This window comes from Suillus paluster, assembly GCF_016628075.1.
Source record: "Suillus paluster strain FC165 chromosome Unknown EDB91scaffold_25, whole genome shotgun sequence".
Taxonomy (NCBI): Eukaryota; Fungi; Basidiomycota; class Agaricomycetes; order Boletales; family Suillaceae; genus Suillus; species Suillus paluster.
The window spans coordinates 338,555-358,264 of NW_024537585.1; the positions used below are offsets into that span (position 1 = coordinate 338,555).

At 49.1% G+C, this 19,710-nt stretch overlaps 4 protein-coding genes across 4 annotated transcripts; 2 read left to right on the top strand and 2 right to left on the bottom strand.

The window, feature by feature from the left end:
- Positions 1 to 1,162: 1,162 nt before the first annotated feature.
- On the top strand, positions 1,163 to 3,319 carry EDB91DRAFT_1132883 (uncharacterized protein). The gene is made up of 20 exons (XM_041318709.1): positions 1,163 to 1,314; positions 1,366 to 1,384; positions 1,442 to 1,520; positions 1,582 to 1,595; positions 1,653 to 1,757; positions 1,809 to 1,818; positions 1,868 to 1,885; positions 1,940 to 1,965; positions 2,026 to 2,051; positions 2,103 to 2,137; positions 2,191 to 2,215; positions 2,266 to 2,277; positions 2,337 to 2,352; positions 2,403 to 2,442; positions 2,498 to 2,595; positions 2,653 to 2,718; positions 2,773 to 2,800; positions 2,855 to 2,912; positions 2,964 to 2,988; positions 3,045 to 3,319. The coding sequence occupies exons 1-20, from the start codon at positions 1,266 to 1,268 to the stop codon at positions 3,127 to 3,129; spliced, it is 834 nt and encodes a 277-aa protein (XP_041177320.1). The 5' UTR covers positions 1,163 to 1,265; the 3' UTR covers positions 3,130 to 3,319.
- A 1,707-nt stretch (positions 3,320 to 5,026) lies between these two features.
- On the bottom strand, positions 5,027 to 6,156 carry EDB91DRAFT_1082053 (uncharacterized protein; the record flags this gene model as incomplete). Its single annotated transcript, XM_041315446.1, has 6 exons — positions 5,027 to 5,098; positions 5,157 to 5,193; positions 5,379 to 5,516; positions 5,610 to 5,807; positions 5,907 to 6,016; positions 6,109 to 6,156. The coding sequence occupies 6 exons, from the start codon at positions 6,154 to 6,156 to the stop codon at positions 5,027 to 5,029; spliced, it is 603 nt and encodes a 200-aa protein (XP_041177321.1).
- A 3,602-nt stretch (positions 6,157 to 9,758) lies between these two features.
- Positions 9,759 to 12,425, top strand: EDB91DRAFT_353686 (uncharacterized protein). Its single transcript, XM_041326979.1, has 6 exons — positions 9,759 to 9,954; positions 10,008 to 10,044; positions 10,092 to 10,198; positions 10,254 to 11,457; positions 11,869 to 11,999; positions 12,146 to 12,425. The coding sequence occupies exons 1-6, from the start codon at positions 9,914 to 9,916 to the stop codon at positions 12,318 to 12,320; spliced, it is 1,695 nt and encodes a 564-aa protein (XP_041177322.1). The 5' UTR covers positions 9,759 to 9,913; the 3' UTR covers positions 12,321 to 12,425.
- Positions 12,426 to 15,217: 2,792 nt separating this feature from the next.
- EDB91DRAFT_1132919 (uncharacterized protein) lies at positions 15,218 to 19,463 on the bottom strand. The gene is made up of 9 exons (XM_041318710.1): positions 19,307 to 19,463; positions 18,617 to 19,250; positions 18,459 to 18,535; positions 18,238 to 18,408; positions 18,164 to 18,188; positions 17,482 to 18,102; positions 17,064 to 17,373; positions 16,884 to 17,007; positions 15,218 to 16,830 (listed from the first exon to the last, which is right to left on the bottom strand). Exons 2-9 carry the CDS (start codon positions 19,033 to 19,035, stop codon positions 15,692 to 15,694), a joined length of 2,886 nt encoding a protein of 961 aa, XP_041177323.1. The 5' UTR covers positions 19,036 to 19,250; positions 19,307 to 19,463; the 3' UTR covers positions 15,218 to 15,691.
- Positions 19,464 to 19,710: the final 247 nt, after the last annotated feature.

Sequence of the window (19,710 nt, forward strand, 5' to 3'; positions counted from 1 at the left end):
GAGAAAGCCGTCGCGCTAACGACTAAGGTTGCTAGCCCTGAGTGGAGTGTGCTAAAACCTGTGAGTAATGCTGAGCTCGCGTCATGAAGGATCAGTTGCAAAGACAATGATCTAAAACATATTATGATGTTTCCAATCAACAGTCGTGCGCTGAGGGAGGTTTGAACGAATGGAATCAGTGGACAGAAGGTTGCGCCCCAGGCTGACCCGCCCAGCGCCCGAATAATATCGTTATATGCGGGATCCTTCTGTTTGTCGAGTTCTACAAGTAAATAGAAGCGACAAGTAAGTCAAGGGTGAATCTCCCGAGATAACTGGAACAAAATGGATTCTGGTCTATCCCACGTATGATGTCTACAACTCCATTGTGAGGTCCGCAAAGCCTATTGCGGATGAAAAGGCTGTTTAGTATCCGAGGGATTAAGAGGTGAGTGCACTGTGCATGTGCTGCTGGAATTTAGTGATAGGTGTCTCCAGGTCACTCGAAATCAGATACGCGGCGTTGAAGCTGGCGCATATAGCATGCAAAATGAAGAAAAAAATGGGCCTAAGTGGAGCCTGGACGTGAATCGGGGTGAAGTGGTTGTCAAGGGTCTTGTCATACCGACGTGCTGCACCGTCCTGACGGGGGATGTCAAGCTGCTCAGGATACACCACTCTCACAAGACTGTAGTCGTGCGTATATGCGAGCCTCGGGATAACATCCGTGTCTGCGGCTTCGGCAGCAGTAAAGGACACTGGTGGGTGCCGTAACCCGTTACAGCGGCGTACTAAGCTTAGGTAGTGAGTCCATCACATCATTGACACCTTCGTACTCGCACCGAAGAAGGTAAATTGTAGGAATTTATTTGCACATGAAAATGATCTACTAGTAACCGTAATACTATTGTTCACTGCCGCAAATGATGCACAGTCTATGTTGACCATCCAAAAGTTCGTCGTGACACCTGTACTCTGACTGGGTGGACATATAGCTAATCGTATCGTGGCATATGTCTGTCCACAGAAGAAGCGAAACGACCCGTAAGGCTGGTGTCGACTCTGTGATTTGAGGATGAAACCGGGGCTCTGATCAGTGAGTGGCAGGAAGCACGTCGACAGTTTCCATTTCAAATTTGAATTCTTCGGCGCAATTATTTGTTTAATTTTGTCCAGCGGTGCCCCTCATAATAATGCGGAGCTTTAAACATGGTGCAGCCTGGCCCATATAGTCCTTGGGGCTTTTGAAGTTTTTGGGTTCGAGACTCGACTGTCATCTCGACACGATGGCCGATTCCACTAGTACTGAACTTCTGTGGGGTCCGGGGGTCATTGGTGAGTCTTCCGATGGCCACTCATCCAATCTCAATTTGACTTTCGGCCAAGGATTCGTGATTGCTACAGCGTATGGACATCTGATTCAGTCTCAACCAGGCCAAAGTTGACTTGCAGAATTGTAAAGGTTCTATGGAGCAGCTTTCGGGCAGTATATCTTCTACCTGAGAAATTTTCCGCAAGATTCGAAAATATTCAAATTATTTGTGAGCGAGACTTCTGTGCATCCACGAGACCCTTCACATTAATGACATCTTTGATCACCAGATAATGATGGTCTTGTGGGTACTTCCCACGATGCTCGAGTATGCGCTGATCCCAATGACGATGTCTCGCAGTTGTCTAGTAACAATAAACCAATACGCCTTGATAGGGATGTACTGGTCTATCCTTATTTCGTGTCGTCGTAGCACGTCTCTTAAGTGCATGACTGAACTTCCGTGGTAAGTTGATAGACTTCTTCATGGATCCAAATCGGCTCATCGAGAGGATAGGCAGATGCTGGCAAGTACATTTGCATTGATTTAGTACTGTATATTGAACATTGCCACAGCTAGGGGTACTTGTGTCGGTAAGTAATTCTTACATAAATTGTCGTGATCAATTTCTAATATCAGTCAATAAGGCTTGGATCGTGTTCGCAGTTCATTGGTATGTGTTTCCTATAGCTGGTTTCCTGCATGATGCCCAACGCACTTTAACTGCCGAAAGCTTTTATGCACACAGAGTGTGGATAAGTGAGTTATTCGGGATCTGCACGACCAAGGGTCTCAATACCTTTTTTTCAGTCACAGAACACAATCGATTCATCACAATCATAATTGTGAGGTTACATTTCATTGTTTCTTTTCGGAGAGCCATAACACCTACCTTCAGTACGCACTCGCCACTACATCACTCGGTCAGTTCTTTCGATCCCACATATACATAATTGACTCTTGAACACTGTAGGTTTCGGCATGAGTTCCGTTCATTCTTCATTCTTGATGTCGATGTGCTGATGCTGCTGTCTTCGTCTCTAGTCACATGGGGTTTAATGTGAGTTTTTGGTCGTTGAGCTCGCGTGATTTCTCATATAGTTTCCAAAGATTCCGCTCGATGAGCCCTGAAGCTCTATATGGCACAAAAGTACGGTCAGCCACAAAATAGTGAATAACCCTAAGGAATTCATGCTTCGACTTAGTGGTTGCAATTCGCCGCTATGTCTGGTGCATTGTGTGATCTTGTCATTGCAGGGGCGGTCTGGTGGCATCTGCGTCGCGCACGCACAGGAAATATCCGGTACGAGTCCGTCTGCCTTGTTTGTGGTCTAACTCATGCAGGGTTATGTGGTTGAAGGTCAAAGTCGAGGAATCATCTCAAACAACTGACACAGATTTTCATTAACATGGGTTTGATGTCTTGGTATGTGTCATATTTCATATCTGTTGAACATCCCCGTCATACGGTTTTCCCCAGCTTTGTGGGGGTCACGATGGCTGTACTCGTAAGTCTTGTCGTCCATGCGACATGCGGAAAATAACAATCAGGACCGTTTCAGTACCAGGTCCAGAATGGCCAGTATTATTCCGCTGCACCCGGATCACTGTTAGCGAAAAGTCAGTATGTTTTCACACGAACTGCGCGAACACTAAAACCCCCAGCCTTAGCCTATTTTAACTCGATGATGGCAGTGTAAGTGGATTGACTTCTTTACACGAAATGCACTAAACCACTGGATTGGTGGTCAGACTCAATGCTAGGAAGTCAATTCGCGAACGACAACGACTTGCCCGCACTGCAACGGAGCTTCCTACCATACCTACTATACGTTGATCGTTCGCTTATGCTGCCATTGGATCTACCCAATCCCTCACATGGGAGAGTATCTGATCAACGATGCGTCAAAGACGAGTGGTGTACTTAAGGCTTGACTCGGGCTCGATGTTAGACAAAAGTTTATATTTTTACTAATTCTATTCTTGTTTCTATTGAAAATTCTTTGCCTCACTGTGCTGCTCCTCTCTCACTCCGTGGGTGCCTCTAGGCAGAGAGACTGGCGCGCAAGTTTTAGCCGTGCGCGTGGTGTCGTGGCTCCCGAGGAAATTGCTTGCCTTCAGGCTCTGGCAGGACAGAACAACCTGGACCGGGCCCTCAGATGCTTATCATCATACAAGTCAAAATATGTAAAAGCTGAAACCAGGAGATGCTGGGCGGTAGGATAGATCATAGATGGCACTGCCCCATATACTGACCGAAAATTACAGAGAACATATGTCTAGTAGTACAAGCAGAAGCAAAAAGGTTTTGTGTCGTTACTAAAGGAGCGCATTGAGACAGGCCTTTATTCCCGTAGATCTGTGACTAAAGTACTCGGTTATCCACACCCTGTATGCATGAAATTTTCGACAGCCCAAGCTGCAAATTTGGCATCGTCATACAAGAAGCTAACCATGGGAAACACGTAAGTACTACTGACCGGCGAAAATGATCCAATACTTATGACTTTTCCGAGTCACTGGATGTTGGTAAAACTACATAGATATGGAAGACTCACTGACATGAGTACAGCGAGCTTCGTAGGCAATATTCAATAGGCAATGCGCTACATCAATACAAATGTACTTTCCAGCATCTGCCTATCCTCTCATGAGCAGATCTGGGATCTAGGAACAAGTCTATCGACTTACCACGGAAGTTCAATCGTGCACTGAAGGGACGTCACCTAACAAGGATAGAGAGTATTTCCCTAACAAGGCATATTCGTACGCACTGCCTATGATAGGTGGAGCGGTGCCGACCATGATGGATTGGGAATGTTCCCGAGCATCGCCCATAACGTGCCGACCTATTCTCACAGTTGTGCACCACTCCCGATATTCAGCACAGCCTCCGGTTAGGGGGAAATGAGATGAATTGTGCGCCCTGAGTCCATGGGCCTGGATACGAGGTTGTAGACAAGTTGCATGAGAAAGGTAGTGGCGCAAATGATACATGCATGTCAATGCCTCACTACCTCGTGGTATGACAATGAGACTGTTCTGCGAGTTGACAGACTAGTGAGGCTTTTGTATAACGCCTGATATGGAGTTGTATTCAACAGTGACCAGTATGAATCGATCCTTGGTGTCCATCCGATATGAGAACATTCGTAGACGAAGTAAACATTCAAGATGGCTCACCAGCAGAGAGTGCCAATGTTCAGGACTGAAGAGCGTCATCCTTCGCAAATCCACACGATGCAGAAAACAATCAGCAATCTGAGATAGACCCCGAATACATTTGCCAGACTTAGATGAAATTTCTCTTGAAAAGCAGTCCCACATTTCATAAAGGGAGTGAAGGAGTCGTTGCTCAATTAATCTGTAGTGCAACGACGCCATCACTCCTTATTGGAGGATCGACGAAAAACTCAACTCAAATAAGGTTAGCGTCATCTATACGGCACGTTACAATATTGACTTGCAAACTGCGTTAGGGTCAACATCGCTTCATCCATCATTTCGCAAGTGAAGGGTCGGAACAGGAGCTGTCACGCCGACAGCCTGCCTTTGGGAGCAAGGTTCATTTGACCCGGGCGCGGCGTGTCATCCTTCTCGGCGATGATGTTGAACGTCGCCCACTAAGGTCAGTATTGACATTGCATACACGCGTGCGCACGGTGACCTTACATGAAAGAAGTAACGTGGATCTGTGTAAATGCCCCTCCTCAACTGGAGGTACATGTTAAATTCTACTCCCGTTGTAAGACAGCTAACAGCCCAAGACCTCCTAGAAGCCCGTATTTGAGTTGTGGGAAGTCATTCTAGGTGGGGTGATCAGCATTGTTTCTAGCGTATTAGCTAGGACAGTGAGAGACTTACCATGGCGATGGTCACGTAGCCGATGTACGGCAAGAAGCTGGGAGTGAAAGTATGAGTTAATTGGAAGTGTTGTTAGAAGATTGAATGAAAAAAGAGACAGTTCGGATAATAGATTCAAGAGGGACACGTGTGAGGTAATACCTCGGCCATAACGACATGCGACCAGCGCAAGGTTGACATCCAAAGAGCAAAGAACATAATGAAATAGTGAAAGACACATACCCGCGAACTTTTCCAATGATGTGTCTTCGGTCGAGCCATTCAAGGCCCTGGTAGAGGTCGATATCATCAACATGGTTATTATCGCCTTTCGTAAGCATCAACTGATGTTCTCCTGGTGGAAGTTTGAGCTTTGCGAGTCTGTTTTGGGGCAGGTCCCAGTTAGTTCTCGTCGAATGTCTTTTCCTTTGCGCTACTGCGGCGAACACGTCGAATAAATGGTAGTCAATTCACCTCTTGTTTGTGACGCGCTTCTCCGTCGAATTTTCGAATGGGATGAAGACATCCCGAGTCTCCATGACGCGGTGGACGATTGGAATCTCGGCACCGGGGATTCTATAAACCGTGATGTCGCCTGTGTGGTAACGTTCGCCTGAGGGGTTGGCGAGGAAAAGAAGGTCGCCGCGGTAGAATGCTGGTTCCATCGAGCCACTGCAGGTATCGGATAGATTGGTATCCAAGATTCAATTTGGGATTGGGAGAGGTGGAGAGCTTGAGTTGAATGCCAGATTGCGCGAAGATGACACATACCTAAGGACAACGACGATTGGGGATTCTGTGTTTAAGAGCAGGCCGAGGCCTTTCCATAGCATGAGGCCAGACGCGATGACCGAGGTGAAGTTGAGAATTTGGAGTAGGAACTACAGGAGGCGAGCATGACACGTTGACACAAACACAACAGAAGAAAAGTCAGTTATGTTGGGAAATAATTGAAAGCGACGGGATAACTTACGTGTCGGAAACCTAGCCTGCGAAATGACTTAAGCTCATCTGAAAACATCACTGGCGTACGAAAATTCACAAGCAGAGCGGTTAGTGGCAGCCAAGAAAGATGAGTTGTACAACGGTGGCTGTGCAAACTCTGGTTAACTGAAGCATCTGGATTTATATCTCACGCTCTATTTAGGTACTACATAAGTACAAATGTTATCACCGGAGCAACGTCATGGTAGGGTCTTTCCGACACGTCTTGCCGCGGCACGCCGCGTTAAGTTCAGTTCGTTATGACAGGGACGTCGAAGGAGACGCTACTATAACTTTAATGCGAACGTAATGCAGGTGTTGGAATGCCGGCGGCGCCGACATTAGTGAGCCAAGAGTGTCAAGGAAGCAAGTCCACTCTCGAGCGTCACCTTCGAAGTTCGTGAGGCGGCACCGCGGCACCCGGGGGGTTTACGATGTCCAGCTGATAGCAGCCTGGACACGATCAGATTGCCAGTCCAACCTTGGGTGAGAGGTTATCCAAGTCCTCATCATGAGAATGGTTCCCCATGAACTGCCAGTGGTGTGTTACTCTCGCCTCCCTTCGGTTGCTAGCTTGTCTCGTTTCGGGCGTTTTGATGGGGTGGGGACGATGGATTAGAATGGACTAATCTGACGTGCGCTTTTGGATATGCCAACATCTGAAATCGTGGCATCGGGGTTGAATAAGGGGCAAGTGGTGCAAGAGGCTGAGTGAAGGGGGTACGCCGCGAGGTGTATTGGACTGAGGCGAGGCCTAGGAACAGCTCTCACATGTTAAGCCGCGAGGCCACGACCAGCTCCTCCGTGGGAGGAGTCTTGACGGTTGTCTCGTCGACATGTTGGAAGTGGGTGCCGGCGCAGGCACTTCCTTCGTCGACTTTTCAGAGTTGGGATTAATGGCTGGCAGTATTGTGATGGGATATCGCGTACTTGAGAAAGCCTGCAGTTTGAGGGGTGGGAAACATAGTCACGAGTTGATGAGCGATAGATATTGACGGGGAGACTGCTGTCAGTAGGGATATCCATGACAGACCATAGCTGTACCAGTGCGGTCTCGACGTCCCTGCCTAGGCCAGGGCCAAAATTTTCGAGAGTTGGGAAATCGGTAAAGGGTCCACAAGGGCAGCGACAGAGGACAAGTGCAGGTATGCCCGCTTGGGGTCGGCACATGTAGAGAAGATACAGTCATACAACTTGTATACCTCCGTTCCTGGTAGCAAATTGGCAATTTACTCGCTGGATCCAGCATGACTTGAAGCCGATCACGGGGATCATAAGCAAGCTCGGTTTGACACGCGCATTCATCAAGAGCATCCATAACGAACGCGAAAGGCGGACACCCGTGCAGTCTAAAGCTAAGCCCCCGGAGAGGTTGGATAAACAATGCCTCCACCTGGTCGCGAAGAGACGTGGTGGGGTCTAGAAGGGCAGTATTTCCTCACGGACGCTGGCAAATTTGCTGGCAAGCTGGTAGGCATGCGTCGCGAAGAATAGCCAGTGGTGCAGCGTTTCGTGCGCTCTCGCGAGAAAAATAATGATGCCGGGAGCCGCTTTTCGATATTGGTTTGCTCTGTCACTTTCAGACCTTTCCTCCTTTCAGCTACAATAAATTGACAGTAAGCGCAACAGACTTTCCGATGCCTGCCGTGTCGTGCGACTAAACAAATCCACTCTCCTTTCGGTCGTCTAGTAATCCGTAGATGCAGTGGAGAAGGTTCACCCAGGTCCCTTTTAAAGATTTCGGGTGGGGCTGGCGTTCACGGGAGTCGTAGACTCGTTCGTATTCAGCACCTTGAGAGAACAAAAGAGGGGATAAGAGATAAAATACTGACAGTGATCCTGGCTCATCGATGATAACTTTAAACGTGTGTCACAGGAAGTACTAACACTGATTGGGTTCGACGGTGCGGTTAGAAATTATATGGGCAATGGTTATTTCGAGGGACGACGTACAAAAACGTTCATCAAAGGATCAAGATCTAAACTGTCACCTGGATCTTTTGGAGCCGGGTACTAAGGTGTGAAAAGGCTTTAGCCACGCAACGATGATTTGGTGTCAGGTGGTCCAATAAGTATGTTTGACGGTAATGAGCTGGGCAGTAAACCGATCAACTTGATTGGAGTTATGGAAATCTTTCAATTCCATTCCAATGTCATGGAAGCTCACTGGATCGTGGTGAAATGGGGTTGAAGGATGAGGGTGGAGCTGAGTGAGTACTCGTCTGTGACACAGGCTGTGGTTAGTCTGATCCCGTAGGCAGACCAATATGATAGAATGAAGATAGTATGCGTCATGCATCGCCCACACAGCTAGACACTGGCGCGCCGGAAGTTAACTTCTAGAAAGCTGTTGTGTTGCGGGCTATGCAGCAAAGCGGCCCGGGGAATCAAGATTTGGGAGGCGGGATTACTACATGTACCTGCAACTTGGAAATTTGAGCCGAACCAAGGGCAAAAACTCCGTTATCTTGCTTATCTATGTACCTGTGTCTTGATTTTCTGAGAGTTTGTCTCTTGCATTGTACGGTACATTCGATATCGTCAAGTGCACAGATCTTGTCGTTGTCGAATCCCGATCATCTGTGGTTGTGTAGTCAGTACTGTGGGGAAAGCGCTTGTCGGAAGCCTAGCTAGCCTGCGAAATGCCCTGAGGTCAGGCCGCCGCATCTGAAAAGGCATCAGTGGCGCACCAATAGAAGTTTGGGAGAGACGGTACGTCACTTATGTCGCTCCCGAACTTCTAGTAACTTATTATTTGAATTGGCAAGGCTAGCAGTACCGTAAGAAAAGACAAGTGGTGAGGTGGCTATACAAACAAATGCAAATCACTCTGAAAACAAACACTACTACAACCTTCAAGCTTGAGGCTAGCACCTGCCTGGGTCCTGCACCTGGATAGGCATCCGTTGACTGAGGTGACTCGATCTCTTATTTTTCCTTATCTTACGCGCGCTCTATTTAGGCACTACAAATGTCATTCCATCACCGAACAACGTCATGGCAGGGCCTTTCCGACACGCCTTGCCGCGGCACGTCACGTCGAGTTCAGTTCGTTATGACATAGACGTTGAAGGGGACGCTGTAACTTTAATGTGAGTGCCTTTCAGAGCAACCAAATATTGTGAATGTAACGAAGGTGTTGGATTAATGACAATGTAAGTGAGTCAGGAGAGCGTCAAGAGCCTCGAAGTCGGTACAGGCGGCACCGCGGGACCCGGAGAATGTTCGAAATTTAGCTGATAGCAGGGCGGTCTAGACAAGATTTGAAATGATTGCCAGGGTCGATGGAGGAAAGTCGAACCTTGACTACAAATTAGGTGGTGAGAAGTTCAACGTACGTGCTTCGACTGAGCTGTAAAGCTGACCGGAGGATATATTATATTTATTGGATAGACAGACGTGTAGGTGGAGGACTCCGTGTCGGTAGGACAACGTGGGTTCCTCGTCGGATAGGTTACAGTGAAATGTATGGTTTATTAAATTTGTTGTCCAAACTCCCGTAAGTTTGCTTCGTTCTGTAGGTACCGAAGCGGAAATTATAGTTTTGTTGAAAGCGGAAGCAAACAAAGTCGCGCGCGTCAGGGGTTTACGTTTATCCATGTTACTTTCGGGGTCTCGAGACCTAGAACACCGCTTTAGTGGGTGTCCTCGCTTCACTTCCGTATTTTCTTCAGCGCTTGTTTCTGAATCCTATCAAGTCGACGACAACGACGACCACGACCACGAACGACTACTGTGACGACGACCAACTTGTTTTAATCACTAATTACATTAGACTCGGAAGCCTTTTTATCATGGACCCGAGTAGTAGCGGTGACCACCAAGCAATTGGCCCGTGTGTCCTTATTCTTCATCTTCCTTATCCTTTTTTTTAAAATAACCCAACAGACAAGTCCGCTCTCGTGTTACCGTCGTCTGCGCTGAGGTATGTGCCACTCATTTTGTTATGTCAGTCTAACTGACCCGACTTAGTGTAAGCGTCTTAAACTGAAATGTGATCGTCGAGCCCCTTGTGGTTCCTGTACGAAGCGCGATACTGTCGCCAGATGTATATACTCGCCGGCTGCAGCTGAGAAAGTGTCCGTCCATGTCTCCCTTCTTCCGTTGCAAAATTTGATTCCTCAATCCTAATAGTGACCTGCACTCCCTTAACAACAGACTCATTGCTGTTGAGTCCCAACTCGCTCAAATATCTGCTCCAGGTGCCCGTTTTCCTTCTTCATCATCCTCAACAGCGCTCCAATTACCCCTCCACACCATTAATTCATACTACCCGCACGAAGTCGTCACATCCACCCTGGACGATATTTCTGCTATCTGGATGGACGAAATCGACATCCCACAGCCGCTAGCAGTACGATCATCCAGTTCCGACGCCCAGGAGGGATATATTAAATCTGAGCCTGCATGTCATTCCTCCCTCCTCTTACCCTCTTCAAATTCCGCATCATCCCTTCCTCTCTCCCTCCTCCTACCCCCAATATCCTGCTACTACACCCCACACCCTTCCTCGTCATCCCCACCCCTCTTTACAAAATCCCTTTTATCTCATCTTCCATTTGCTCCACGTCGACGTACCCGCCTATATGAGCACGCAGAAGAAGCCCTCAGGATGATTCCTGGCCCATGTTTCAGCTGGCGCGTCTGGAGAGAGCGCGCGGAGGGCATATGGAGGTGGGTCGAGACAGAGAGCACGTCATGTTCAAACGACTGCTCAGACGAACAATCCCGTCCAAATACGTCATCAACGACAGCCACAACCGTAACCGCTTCCTCTCGCACATCCTCAGAAACGAATAAAGCGGACACAGCCCGTACCATATTTTTTGGTTCACCGCCTGCTCCTCCACCTGCGTCATCACCTGCGCAAACGTCAGGTAGGGCCGTCACCCCGTCTCTTCCCTTCTTCGCTTCTGTCGCGGGCGCGTTTGCATTGGCTTTATTGGTCGAAGAGAGCGCCGCTAGCGCTAGCGCTGCCCTCCACGCATCCAGTCCCAGTCATACCGCAGCTCCTGCTGAACCGATAGGGGCTGAAAGGACTACACATAGCGAACGGGCATGTGCCTTGCTAGGACCCAGAAAGTCTAAGAAAGATCAATCCCCGAAAGAAAACCTCACGTCTCCTGTGCTTCTCCATGCATTATCGCGACAAGCGCTCGGAGTGTGGGAGGGTGCTGTGGTGCCTTGTTGTTCGGCTCCAACTTCGAATAACACACCTGCAAGCGAGTACGACTTGGATTACATATCCGCGATCGTACTTGGCGTGCTGTTCGTAGTCCTTTGCGATAAGGAGAGACACGCTAACGGAAGCGCGAAGGAGGGATGGATTGTAGGAGAGGTGAGTGGACACTTCCCCGTTTACTATGTCTTGCGCCCTACGGGGGACCGGAGCGGACGTGCAACTTTTTGATAGAAGTTGGGCACGGGTTCGCTCGATTTTGCTTCTCGACTTCTAAAAATCCCTTTTATGATTGGTAGATCCTTCCTATCGTGATCGTGATCGCCGTCATGTCCTTTTCGAGGTTTTGACTTTTCTGTCACTTGTGCGATCGCTTTGGTCGGTTTTCTACTTTTATGTTCATGCGTTTTTATTTATTCCGTCGTGTGTCTATATCTATACATTTCTGCTGGTTTCTTGATGTGCTACCCCCGCGGTAGCTCCACAACTCACCCTTCTCCATCATTACTTTCCCCATTCAATTTCAACTCAACGCATCAATGAAACCCAAACTCACCACTCCCCTTATAGATTGGAAAACTGGTCAACATCGCACGTACGATGGGGCTCGACGTCGACCCTGATCTCACGCCAGGGAGGTATGGTCTGTATGAGAGCGAGGCTCGCCGAAGGGCATGGTGGGATGTTTGGTGGTGGGATGTGTGAGTCGCGTTTTGTTCTGTCCTTTCTTTCTTGCAAGGCGAAGCAATTCGCGATGAGCTTGCTCGCTACATTCCAGAGTTTTATGTTGGCTTGATTCGGGAGTTTCAAATCTTCCAACAATGCGTTACTAATTCTGTCTCTACAGATACACGTCCACCCTCTCTTCGCGTACTCCGCTTATCCCTCTGCACGCATTCAGCACGCGCCTCCCGCTGGACGTTAATGAGGAGGTGTTCACGTTCGCGTGTACGTCTGCGCCTCTTCTAAGCCCGACGGGCAAAGAGGGTGTGGGACGGTGGTTTGGGATGAGAGTACGGTGAGCGATTTCTGCTTGCCCATTTACCTCCGCTCATTGCTGATTTTTATCCCCTCTCTCTGCAGCCTCGCACAGCTCGTAAAGGACATCAACTCCCGCACCTCGCTACTATCCTCCCTAGAACATCCCTCGGTCCTATTATCCCTCGAACACGCATCCCAATGCGAAGCCGAGATCAAACAGTGGCTGTTGGACCTTTCACCCTCATTTCGGATGGACAGCGACGGGATGGGCGAGGAGTCTTGCATGCCGCCTCACCCTTCCACGGCGCTATCATCCAACGCAAGCCATGGAAATGCACCGCCTACACTCCTCGCTCAGCGTCTTGATATATTGATGACGACGTATAGACTCGCCATGGGATTGTACCTCCCATCTTTACGGCCTCATTCGTCCTCGTCATCTCAATCTGACTCTCACTCCCATGTGAGACATGAAACTAGCCCGCAGACGCATCAAGCGCGTGTTGGTGCGCTTACAGCCGCGCATGGACTTCTGATAGCTGGAAGACAATTTGCAGAACTTGCGTGTGCGCGTCCTGATTTAGTGCGGAGGAAGGACGGGCTTGGATTGAGTCTTTGTTCTGGTCTCGTCTGCGATGTTCATTTAGGTACCGCATTTTCGTCCCGTCTCTCTTAATTCATGTCTCTAATTCTGTTGTAGGATTTAGCCGGGGAGTAGAGATGGGATATTCGAAGGCGTTGTTTGACGCCTCTGTCGTCTGCGCTACTAGTGCTCTCCGTGATCCAGGGGCCATATGGGCGCGCACGGCTGTAGAGGATGCTAAGATGGGCCTTGGGTTACTTCGGGATCTCCGTGAGCTCTGTCCTTGGCTGGACGTGAGCGTTGTCGAAGCGCTCGTGCGAAAACTCGAATCGGGTGGTTCAGGAGCTGGTGGTGGGAGTAAGCGGAAGCGAGAGGGCTGGGATGAGGGTGATGGCCGGGACGCTGTTGCTGTTTCTGGTGGTTCGGGTGCGGGTGGTCATGGCGAGGAGAACATTCCTCTCGTCGCAATCCCTGTACCTGTTCACATCCCCGTTATGGCTGCCCAGGAAATCAAGCTACGCTCTCCGCCTCGCGCTGAATCTGATCCTAATGCTATCCCGATCATCTCGTCCATGAATGACGCCAACAAGGACAAATCAGGCCCAGAACCAAGGCGGGGCTATCCTGCGCTTCTCATTCCTTCCAAAATACCGTCCCGGAAGGACCGTGCGAAAGATGTGCCGAAGGACGGCCAGCGGGAACGGGAGCGGGGGATAAAGAGAAAGAGAAAGACCGCTCACGGGAGAAAGACAAGGACCGTAAGAAGGCGTCTTATCCGCCCGTTGGGTACCGCGTGCGTCCTGGGAAGGAGTCGTCTCCACTTGCCAGGGTGCGGACTGAGAGCGTTGGAGCGCCTACGACAACGCAGTCGGTGGTAATGTCTAGTCAACCAATAGCTCTGTCCAGTCAGCCGATGCCGATGCCTAACCAGTCGATTTCTGGCCAACCGATAACAGTACCCAGCCAGTCGATGCCAACATCTAGTCAATCGATGTGTGCGTCCCAGCTCTCGGCGATGTCACAGGCACCTTCTGTGGTTCCCCTCCGGCCGCCTTCCCTCGTCTCAACACCTATTGACCGATCTTATCACTCGACACCTACACCTATGTCGCAAGAAGGCGCGGTCGATTTCTCATTGCCGTTCGGGGCTGCTTATGAGCCTCAGCCTCAGGTTCGTCTCTCATTTTTTATTATTATCATGTTCGCTCACCACCTCCTGCAGCCTCAGCCTGCCCAAAAATTCTCCTCCTATGACTACGCTAGCTCATCCGCCTCACCGTTTCCATATCCGGATACGCCCCAATATGCGCAGTTCAGCGGTCCCCCGTCTACGCCAACGTCGTTCGCTCCTCCACCTCAAGTACCTCACTACCCTGGACCTGCTCCGCAATCTCAGCCGTCTTTTCCTGCACAAACGCAAGCACCCCAATATCCTGCGTCTCAACCGCCTTACAGCGAGCACCCACCTCCGTCTCAACAACAGCAACACTCAAGGTTTAGCTATGGGCCGCAGTACCCAGAGACCGGGCTCGTGGGAGAGTATTATGAGACGCAGGAGAAGCAGCCTCCTCCTCAACGGCAGGCGTATCAGCAGGAATATGCTGGGGAGCAGCAGGCGGTGTATGGTGTTAAACCATCGATATCGATAGACCAGCACCCTGCGCCCCAACAAGTGTATGCTGGGGAACAACAGGGATATGCCATGGAGCAGCCGTGGACTCAGGGGAGCGATGGTGCGTATTGGAGGTCGTATCCTGCGCAGTCGCAACCGCGTTATCAGGAGTGATCGTCTCTCTTTCCCTTCCCTCCCCTTCCCTTCCCTTCCCTCCCCTTCCCTACTCTTTCTCTTTCCTGCTCGTTTCTCAGCTTCCAGTCTTCGGCTACGTAAATAATACGCTCGTTATGCCCCGTCATGCCTTCATGCCGCTCCTTGCCATCGTTATGCCCTCGTCATCGCGCTATGTGTACGTCTACGTTACTCATCGTATCTGCTTTTTCCACTATCGTATTTTCTGGAATTTATCATTAGCTATCTACCTGCCTTCGTAGTTGTTTCCCGTAACAACTCTTGCTTATTCTCTGCAACTCTTGCTGGTTCTCTGTAGCTATCTACCTATTTTGTCTATTCGTTATGTCCTCTCGTCCATTCATCTCTATCTCTATCTCACATCGCCGCTCTTGTTGATGGCTGGAATTTCGGTGTTTTCGATGTACTGTATTTTAGTTGCTCTTCGTGTATCTTTTTACTGTCCGTCATAGTACGAGCATCGTCATCTACAGACTCGTTTCAGTTTGTCTCGTCCGTTCTTTATAGTATCGATCTTAATTCGAGTGGTTCAATGCGTTTATTTATGTGAAACGTTTATAAAGGTTTATATATGCCCAGTTGCAGGCCGTGCAGTATTACATTGGGGTTCGGCATGACACCAGCTGTCGTATATTATTCGGCCATGCGTAACACTTGTGTGATGAATTAATGGATAGGACCTCGGTAGATATCAAGTGTGTACTCTACCCCGATGTCATGTGGTATCGGCATCGCAGACCAGGCATCCGATGGCTGGGAGTCCGAGATCTCAAGAAAAAGGGAGGTTGGCGAGTCTTTATCCTCGGTTACTAACTGTCGTAGTATACTGCTGACGTCGTCCCCCTGACGATAGTCGAACAGCCGGCTAGAGACACGCTGATGCTTTGCCCATGAAAATTTGAACGACAATTGACCGCATGAAAGGACGGCCGACGGCCCGCGAATGCGCCCGCAGTGATGCCCGCACTGGGACAGGTCGAAGGCTTCGCCACTCGGTAAATTGTTTGGCTGAGAGAGAGCGGTTACTTACTTGGCCCATAGAGTATCGCAGAAATAACGACAGCACAAATAGGATTGGGGTATTCGCGAGCGGCATTGACTGCGCCTGGAAATTCGACGAGTAGGAATTCCTGAGTAGTATCAACCACCTTCCCTCTGATTCTAGTGCACGGTCTATCGGCAGCGAGAATCGCTGCTTGAATCTTGGGAAACCACGTTTCATTTTTAGCCCAACTCCACATGTCTGGATGGAGAGTCGCTGTTGCTGACAACTGTGCGTTCTGCTCAAGGAGGTATTCGACGACATTTTCTAGATGTCTGTCAAGAGCAATGTGTAGCACGGTTCTGGCAGTCAAGTCCTGCATAGAAAGATTGCATGATGGTTCAACGAGCGCTTGTACGACTAGTAGCCGTCGCCTTAAGTCGAGGAAGCGAAATTTCTGGTTGGAAAGAAAAGTATGGATAGGTGTGGAACCATTGACAGTGAAATTGACATCCGCGCCGTGTTGACGACATTTGCGAATAACTTCGGTGGACACCCATATCGCCCTGAACATCCTGCTCATCCTCCTCACCCTGCTCGCCGCAATGGCCACGTGCAGAATGTCATCAGGTAAGTTGGCCTTCGTTCGTAACAGCAAGAAATCCAGGGCGACTTTGCTTCTAATCGCAGCTGCCCATGAAATTGGAGGATAGGAGCCGTCAGGAGGATTATCCCAGCCGTATACACGGGGCGTGAAGGAAGAAGGCTTGTTGCGATCGATACCGAGCTTCAGGAGAATATCGAGCATGTCAGGGTTCTCGGATATGGCGAAAATCAAGGGAGAACCCCAACAAGAGGCAATGTCTATGTCTAGTACATCGGGTTGCTGCTTGACGAGAAATTCCACCATCCATGGCGTTCCGAGCCCAATAGGAACGAATAGAGGTGATGGCGAAGTGACTGAGGACCAGCGATATAGAGCTGGATATCCCAACATATCAATGTGCTTTGCTGTCCGAGGAAGCTCCGGCTGTAGCCGCGACAGGGTGGCCATGAAGGCAGGATCCTCGTCCGAAACATGTCTAAGGTGTTTCAATCCTCCAACTGCATAGTTCAGCAATGGATGGTCAGGATGTCGAGTGTTATTCCTTGCAGCGGCTTGTGCGGCTGATTGTACAGCTATACGAACACCTTCAGTTTTTAGCTCGTACATGTCAAAGATAATTTTGCACCTTTTGCGCACATCTCACCCACAAAGTCGCACAACAAATACGTGATCGAAAGCTCGCAGATGCGTGCGTGCACATCTGAGATCGATTTTAGGATGCTATTCGGGCGAGGGCTGATCAAGTATTCCTAGTTGCGTGACCCATTAGCAGACGAATATGATAAAGAAGACTAGTGTATCATACTTTAACGCTATAATGAGATAGACCAACGACACCGGTTGCCTCGTCATAGGTCACAAAGCTTCCGCATGCGACCACGATATCCATAGGGTCATTGGCACGGAGCTCCGGATTAAGACTTGACTTCCCAACTTCGATCATCAACGCTTCGTTGAGCTGGTCAAGCGTCAATGGGGTGAGTGCGCCAGCGAGCCAAAGCAAGCAGCTCTTGGCAATTGGCCCGTCGTCGTTACTTCTTTCTTCGATAGAGTGAATAATTCTGTCATATGTCTCGTATAGTCCTTTTGGAAGGTTATCAAGAGCCTTCCGAATACTGGCAGACCGTTTGCAAGCCATGATTTCGTCCAGTTGACACTGAACTCAGCGAAACCTCCATGTAATGATGAATTTCCAAGGAGCGGGTAAAAGGCGGTTTACTTACATGCCATCGGCCTTTTCTAACAATTTCTCCAAAATCGCGATTCTCAGTTCTTCATCTAGGCGCGACAAACGCTTCTGGGTTTGGAGCTGCTTGTTAATGTGCACACGTATGTCTTCTTTCATTTGTTTTCCTTTCTCCTTCAGCGAAACGGTTGGGAGATGATGGAAAGTATCCTTGATGTCGGGCTCGATTCTACCAGTGACGAAGAGTCGCAGTCGAGCGTCTTGAGCAAGAGTTGCGAGGTGTCCTAGGAGGTTGCAATAATCCTTGCATTCATCCAAGGCGTCAATCACGAGGACTGGTCGGGGAACTAGCTTAGACACTTCAACCAGAAGCTTCCGTAGAAAACCAAGATCCGTAGAACACTGATTTCCGTCCCTGTACTCCTCTGCTAGCTTTCGCAGGGAAACAAAATTCCCTTCTGAATCTGATCTTTGTTGCTCTGGCTTGCCTATCTTGGTGATCCAATCGTCTTTCGATTCTTGGAGAAGGTAAAAAATCAACGTGCGCAATACTGCAGCTGCGACTGTCGTCTGCTCGTCCCGAAAATTGCAATAGAAATAAGCAAGCGTCTGTGGTTCTGCTTGCCCATCTCCTCGGATTTTGTCGATGACAGCAGAGCTGAAAGGTCAGAAGTCAAGTTAGGCTCTCTGTAAGCTCTCTAGAAAAAGTTCGAACTTACGTGAGAATGGTCTTTCCAGCACCAGCTTTTTTGAGTGTCAGTAACCAGTTAATGTTGAATTTAATAAAACTGACGCTGGCCATTCAACCATAAGAACGCGCAATCGGATGCATTCCAGATCTTATACTGATCGGTCTCGAAAATCCACAGACCGGTCTCAGCGCTGCGCCAGTCAACGGACTTGTCGTGCTGTGTTTTACAAGACACGGGAGTCATCCACTTAAGTAACTTTCGCCGTTCCTCAGCTATGCAAAATTGAATAGGATGGAGAGATCACCAACTGTCATCTACTCACCATTCTCGCGCACCTGTTTTGCGACAGAATCTTTCTCTACTTTCTGGACTCCTCGATGAACGTCCTGGACTCCTCGCCTGGACTCCTCGATCGACTTCTTTGAGTGTGATCCTTACGCCGCATTAGTGTTAGCGATCATGACAAGCGAGTCAACTCACCATGCGTCGATTTCTAGAATTACTGTAATCTCGCGACAATAGTCCTTCAATTTATCGACAATAGCCGCCGCTGTCTTTTCCTTGAATGGCCACTTCAATTTGTCTATCATGCCCGCTCCCCTACTCCTCTGCTCGTTTGGCAGAAGGTTCTTCAGTTCGACCTGTAATTTAGCGACTGGTCCATCTTCAGCCATTAAACACGAAAGTGCACCGCGGAGGTTATCTGGAAGAGAACTGTCCTTCTCGATCTCCATTACGGTGGTGAGGATTCCACCGATTGAACGGAGCTCATTAAGCAGACCCCGGGAGGACGAGTCAGCATCGCGGACGCTGGCAACATATCCATACAAAAGAGCTGAAGCTTGCGCTACGGTTTGAACGACCTGAAGAATGGTGAGACCGCTGGTGATGGGATCCATTGGGAGAGTGCAAAACGTAACCCTAGGCCTCTGTGGCAGCGCTATGACTTTATGCAAATTAAGGAAAGGCGCCTATTATATTAGTGCATTCGTAACAATCGCGCCAGACCATGGAGTAGAGTAGCCCATCGATGATCGATAAGAACTAATGTGAAGCACATGCCTGGCCATCAAGGAACTAGTAGATCTGATTTAGATTCAGAAGCTTGAAGATTCTGGCATAGCAGTATTACTGGTCCATTCGGAAGGAGCCTCTGAGCGCTCGACGCACTCCATTTATGATAAACATGATGGATTGGGTGGCGACTGGTGTCCGGCGACCTTTCGTAAACTGAAAGTGTATGAAGTTCAGGTGGGTTCATGTTGATCATGCATGATGCTCCGAGAGTCACTCCGAGTCACTTCCGAATTCCGACCTTATCGTGGATTATCACAAAGTTGTGATTGCATTATAACCATTACAAACGCTTACAATCACCACAATCATACTTTCGTGAGACGCCTCATTGCTCTTTGATTATAAGCTCGCGACATACAACAATAAATGTGGTAACAACCGCCAACATTCGAAAAAATTGTGCGTTAAAGTTGCATGCAACCTCACTTTCCCATGGCACTGTCATCTAATGCAAGTCATGGAAGCACCGCTGCCTCTCCCGTTCAGCGTCTTGATAT

Bases quoted from the DNA above. Each gene is read 5' to 3' on its own strand.
- EDB91DRAFT_1132919 (XM_041318710.1), bottom strand. From the start codon at position 19,035: ATGGATCCCATCACCAGCGGTCTCACCATTCTTCAGGTCGTTCAAACC. The intron at 18,409-18,458 runs GTGAGTAGATGA...AATTTTGCATAG, and splicing joins AAAACAGGTGCGCGAGAATG to CTGAGGAACGGCGAAAGTTA. The intron at 17,008-17,063 runs GTATGATACACT...TCACGCAACTAG, and splicing joins TATCTCATTATAGCGTTAAA to GAATACTTGATCAGCCCTCG.
- EDB91DRAFT_1132883 (XM_041318709.1), top strand. From the start codon at position 1,266: ATGGCCGATTCCACTAGTACTGAACTTCTGTGGGGTCCGGGGGTCATT. The intron at 2,443-2,497 runs GTACGGTCAGCC...GCTTCGACTTAG, and splicing joins AAGCTCTATATGGCACAAAA to TGGTTGCAATTCGCCGCTAT. The intron at 2,596-2,652 runs GTACGAGTCCGT...ATGTGGTTGAAG, and splicing joins GCACGCACAGGAAATATCCG to GTCAAAGTCGAGGAATCATC.
- EDB91DRAFT_353686 (XM_041326979.1), top strand. From the start codon at position 9,914: ATGGACCCGAGTAGTAGCGGTGACCACCAAGCAATTGGCCC. The intron at 9,955-10,007 runs GTGTGTCCTTAT...ATAACCCAACAG, and splicing joins GACCACCAAGCAATTGGCCC to ACAAGTCCGCTCTCGTGTTA. The intron at 11,458-11,868 runs GTGAGTGGACAC...CTCCCCTTATAG, and splicing joins AGGGATGGATTGTAGGAGAG to ATTGGAAAACTGGTCAACAT.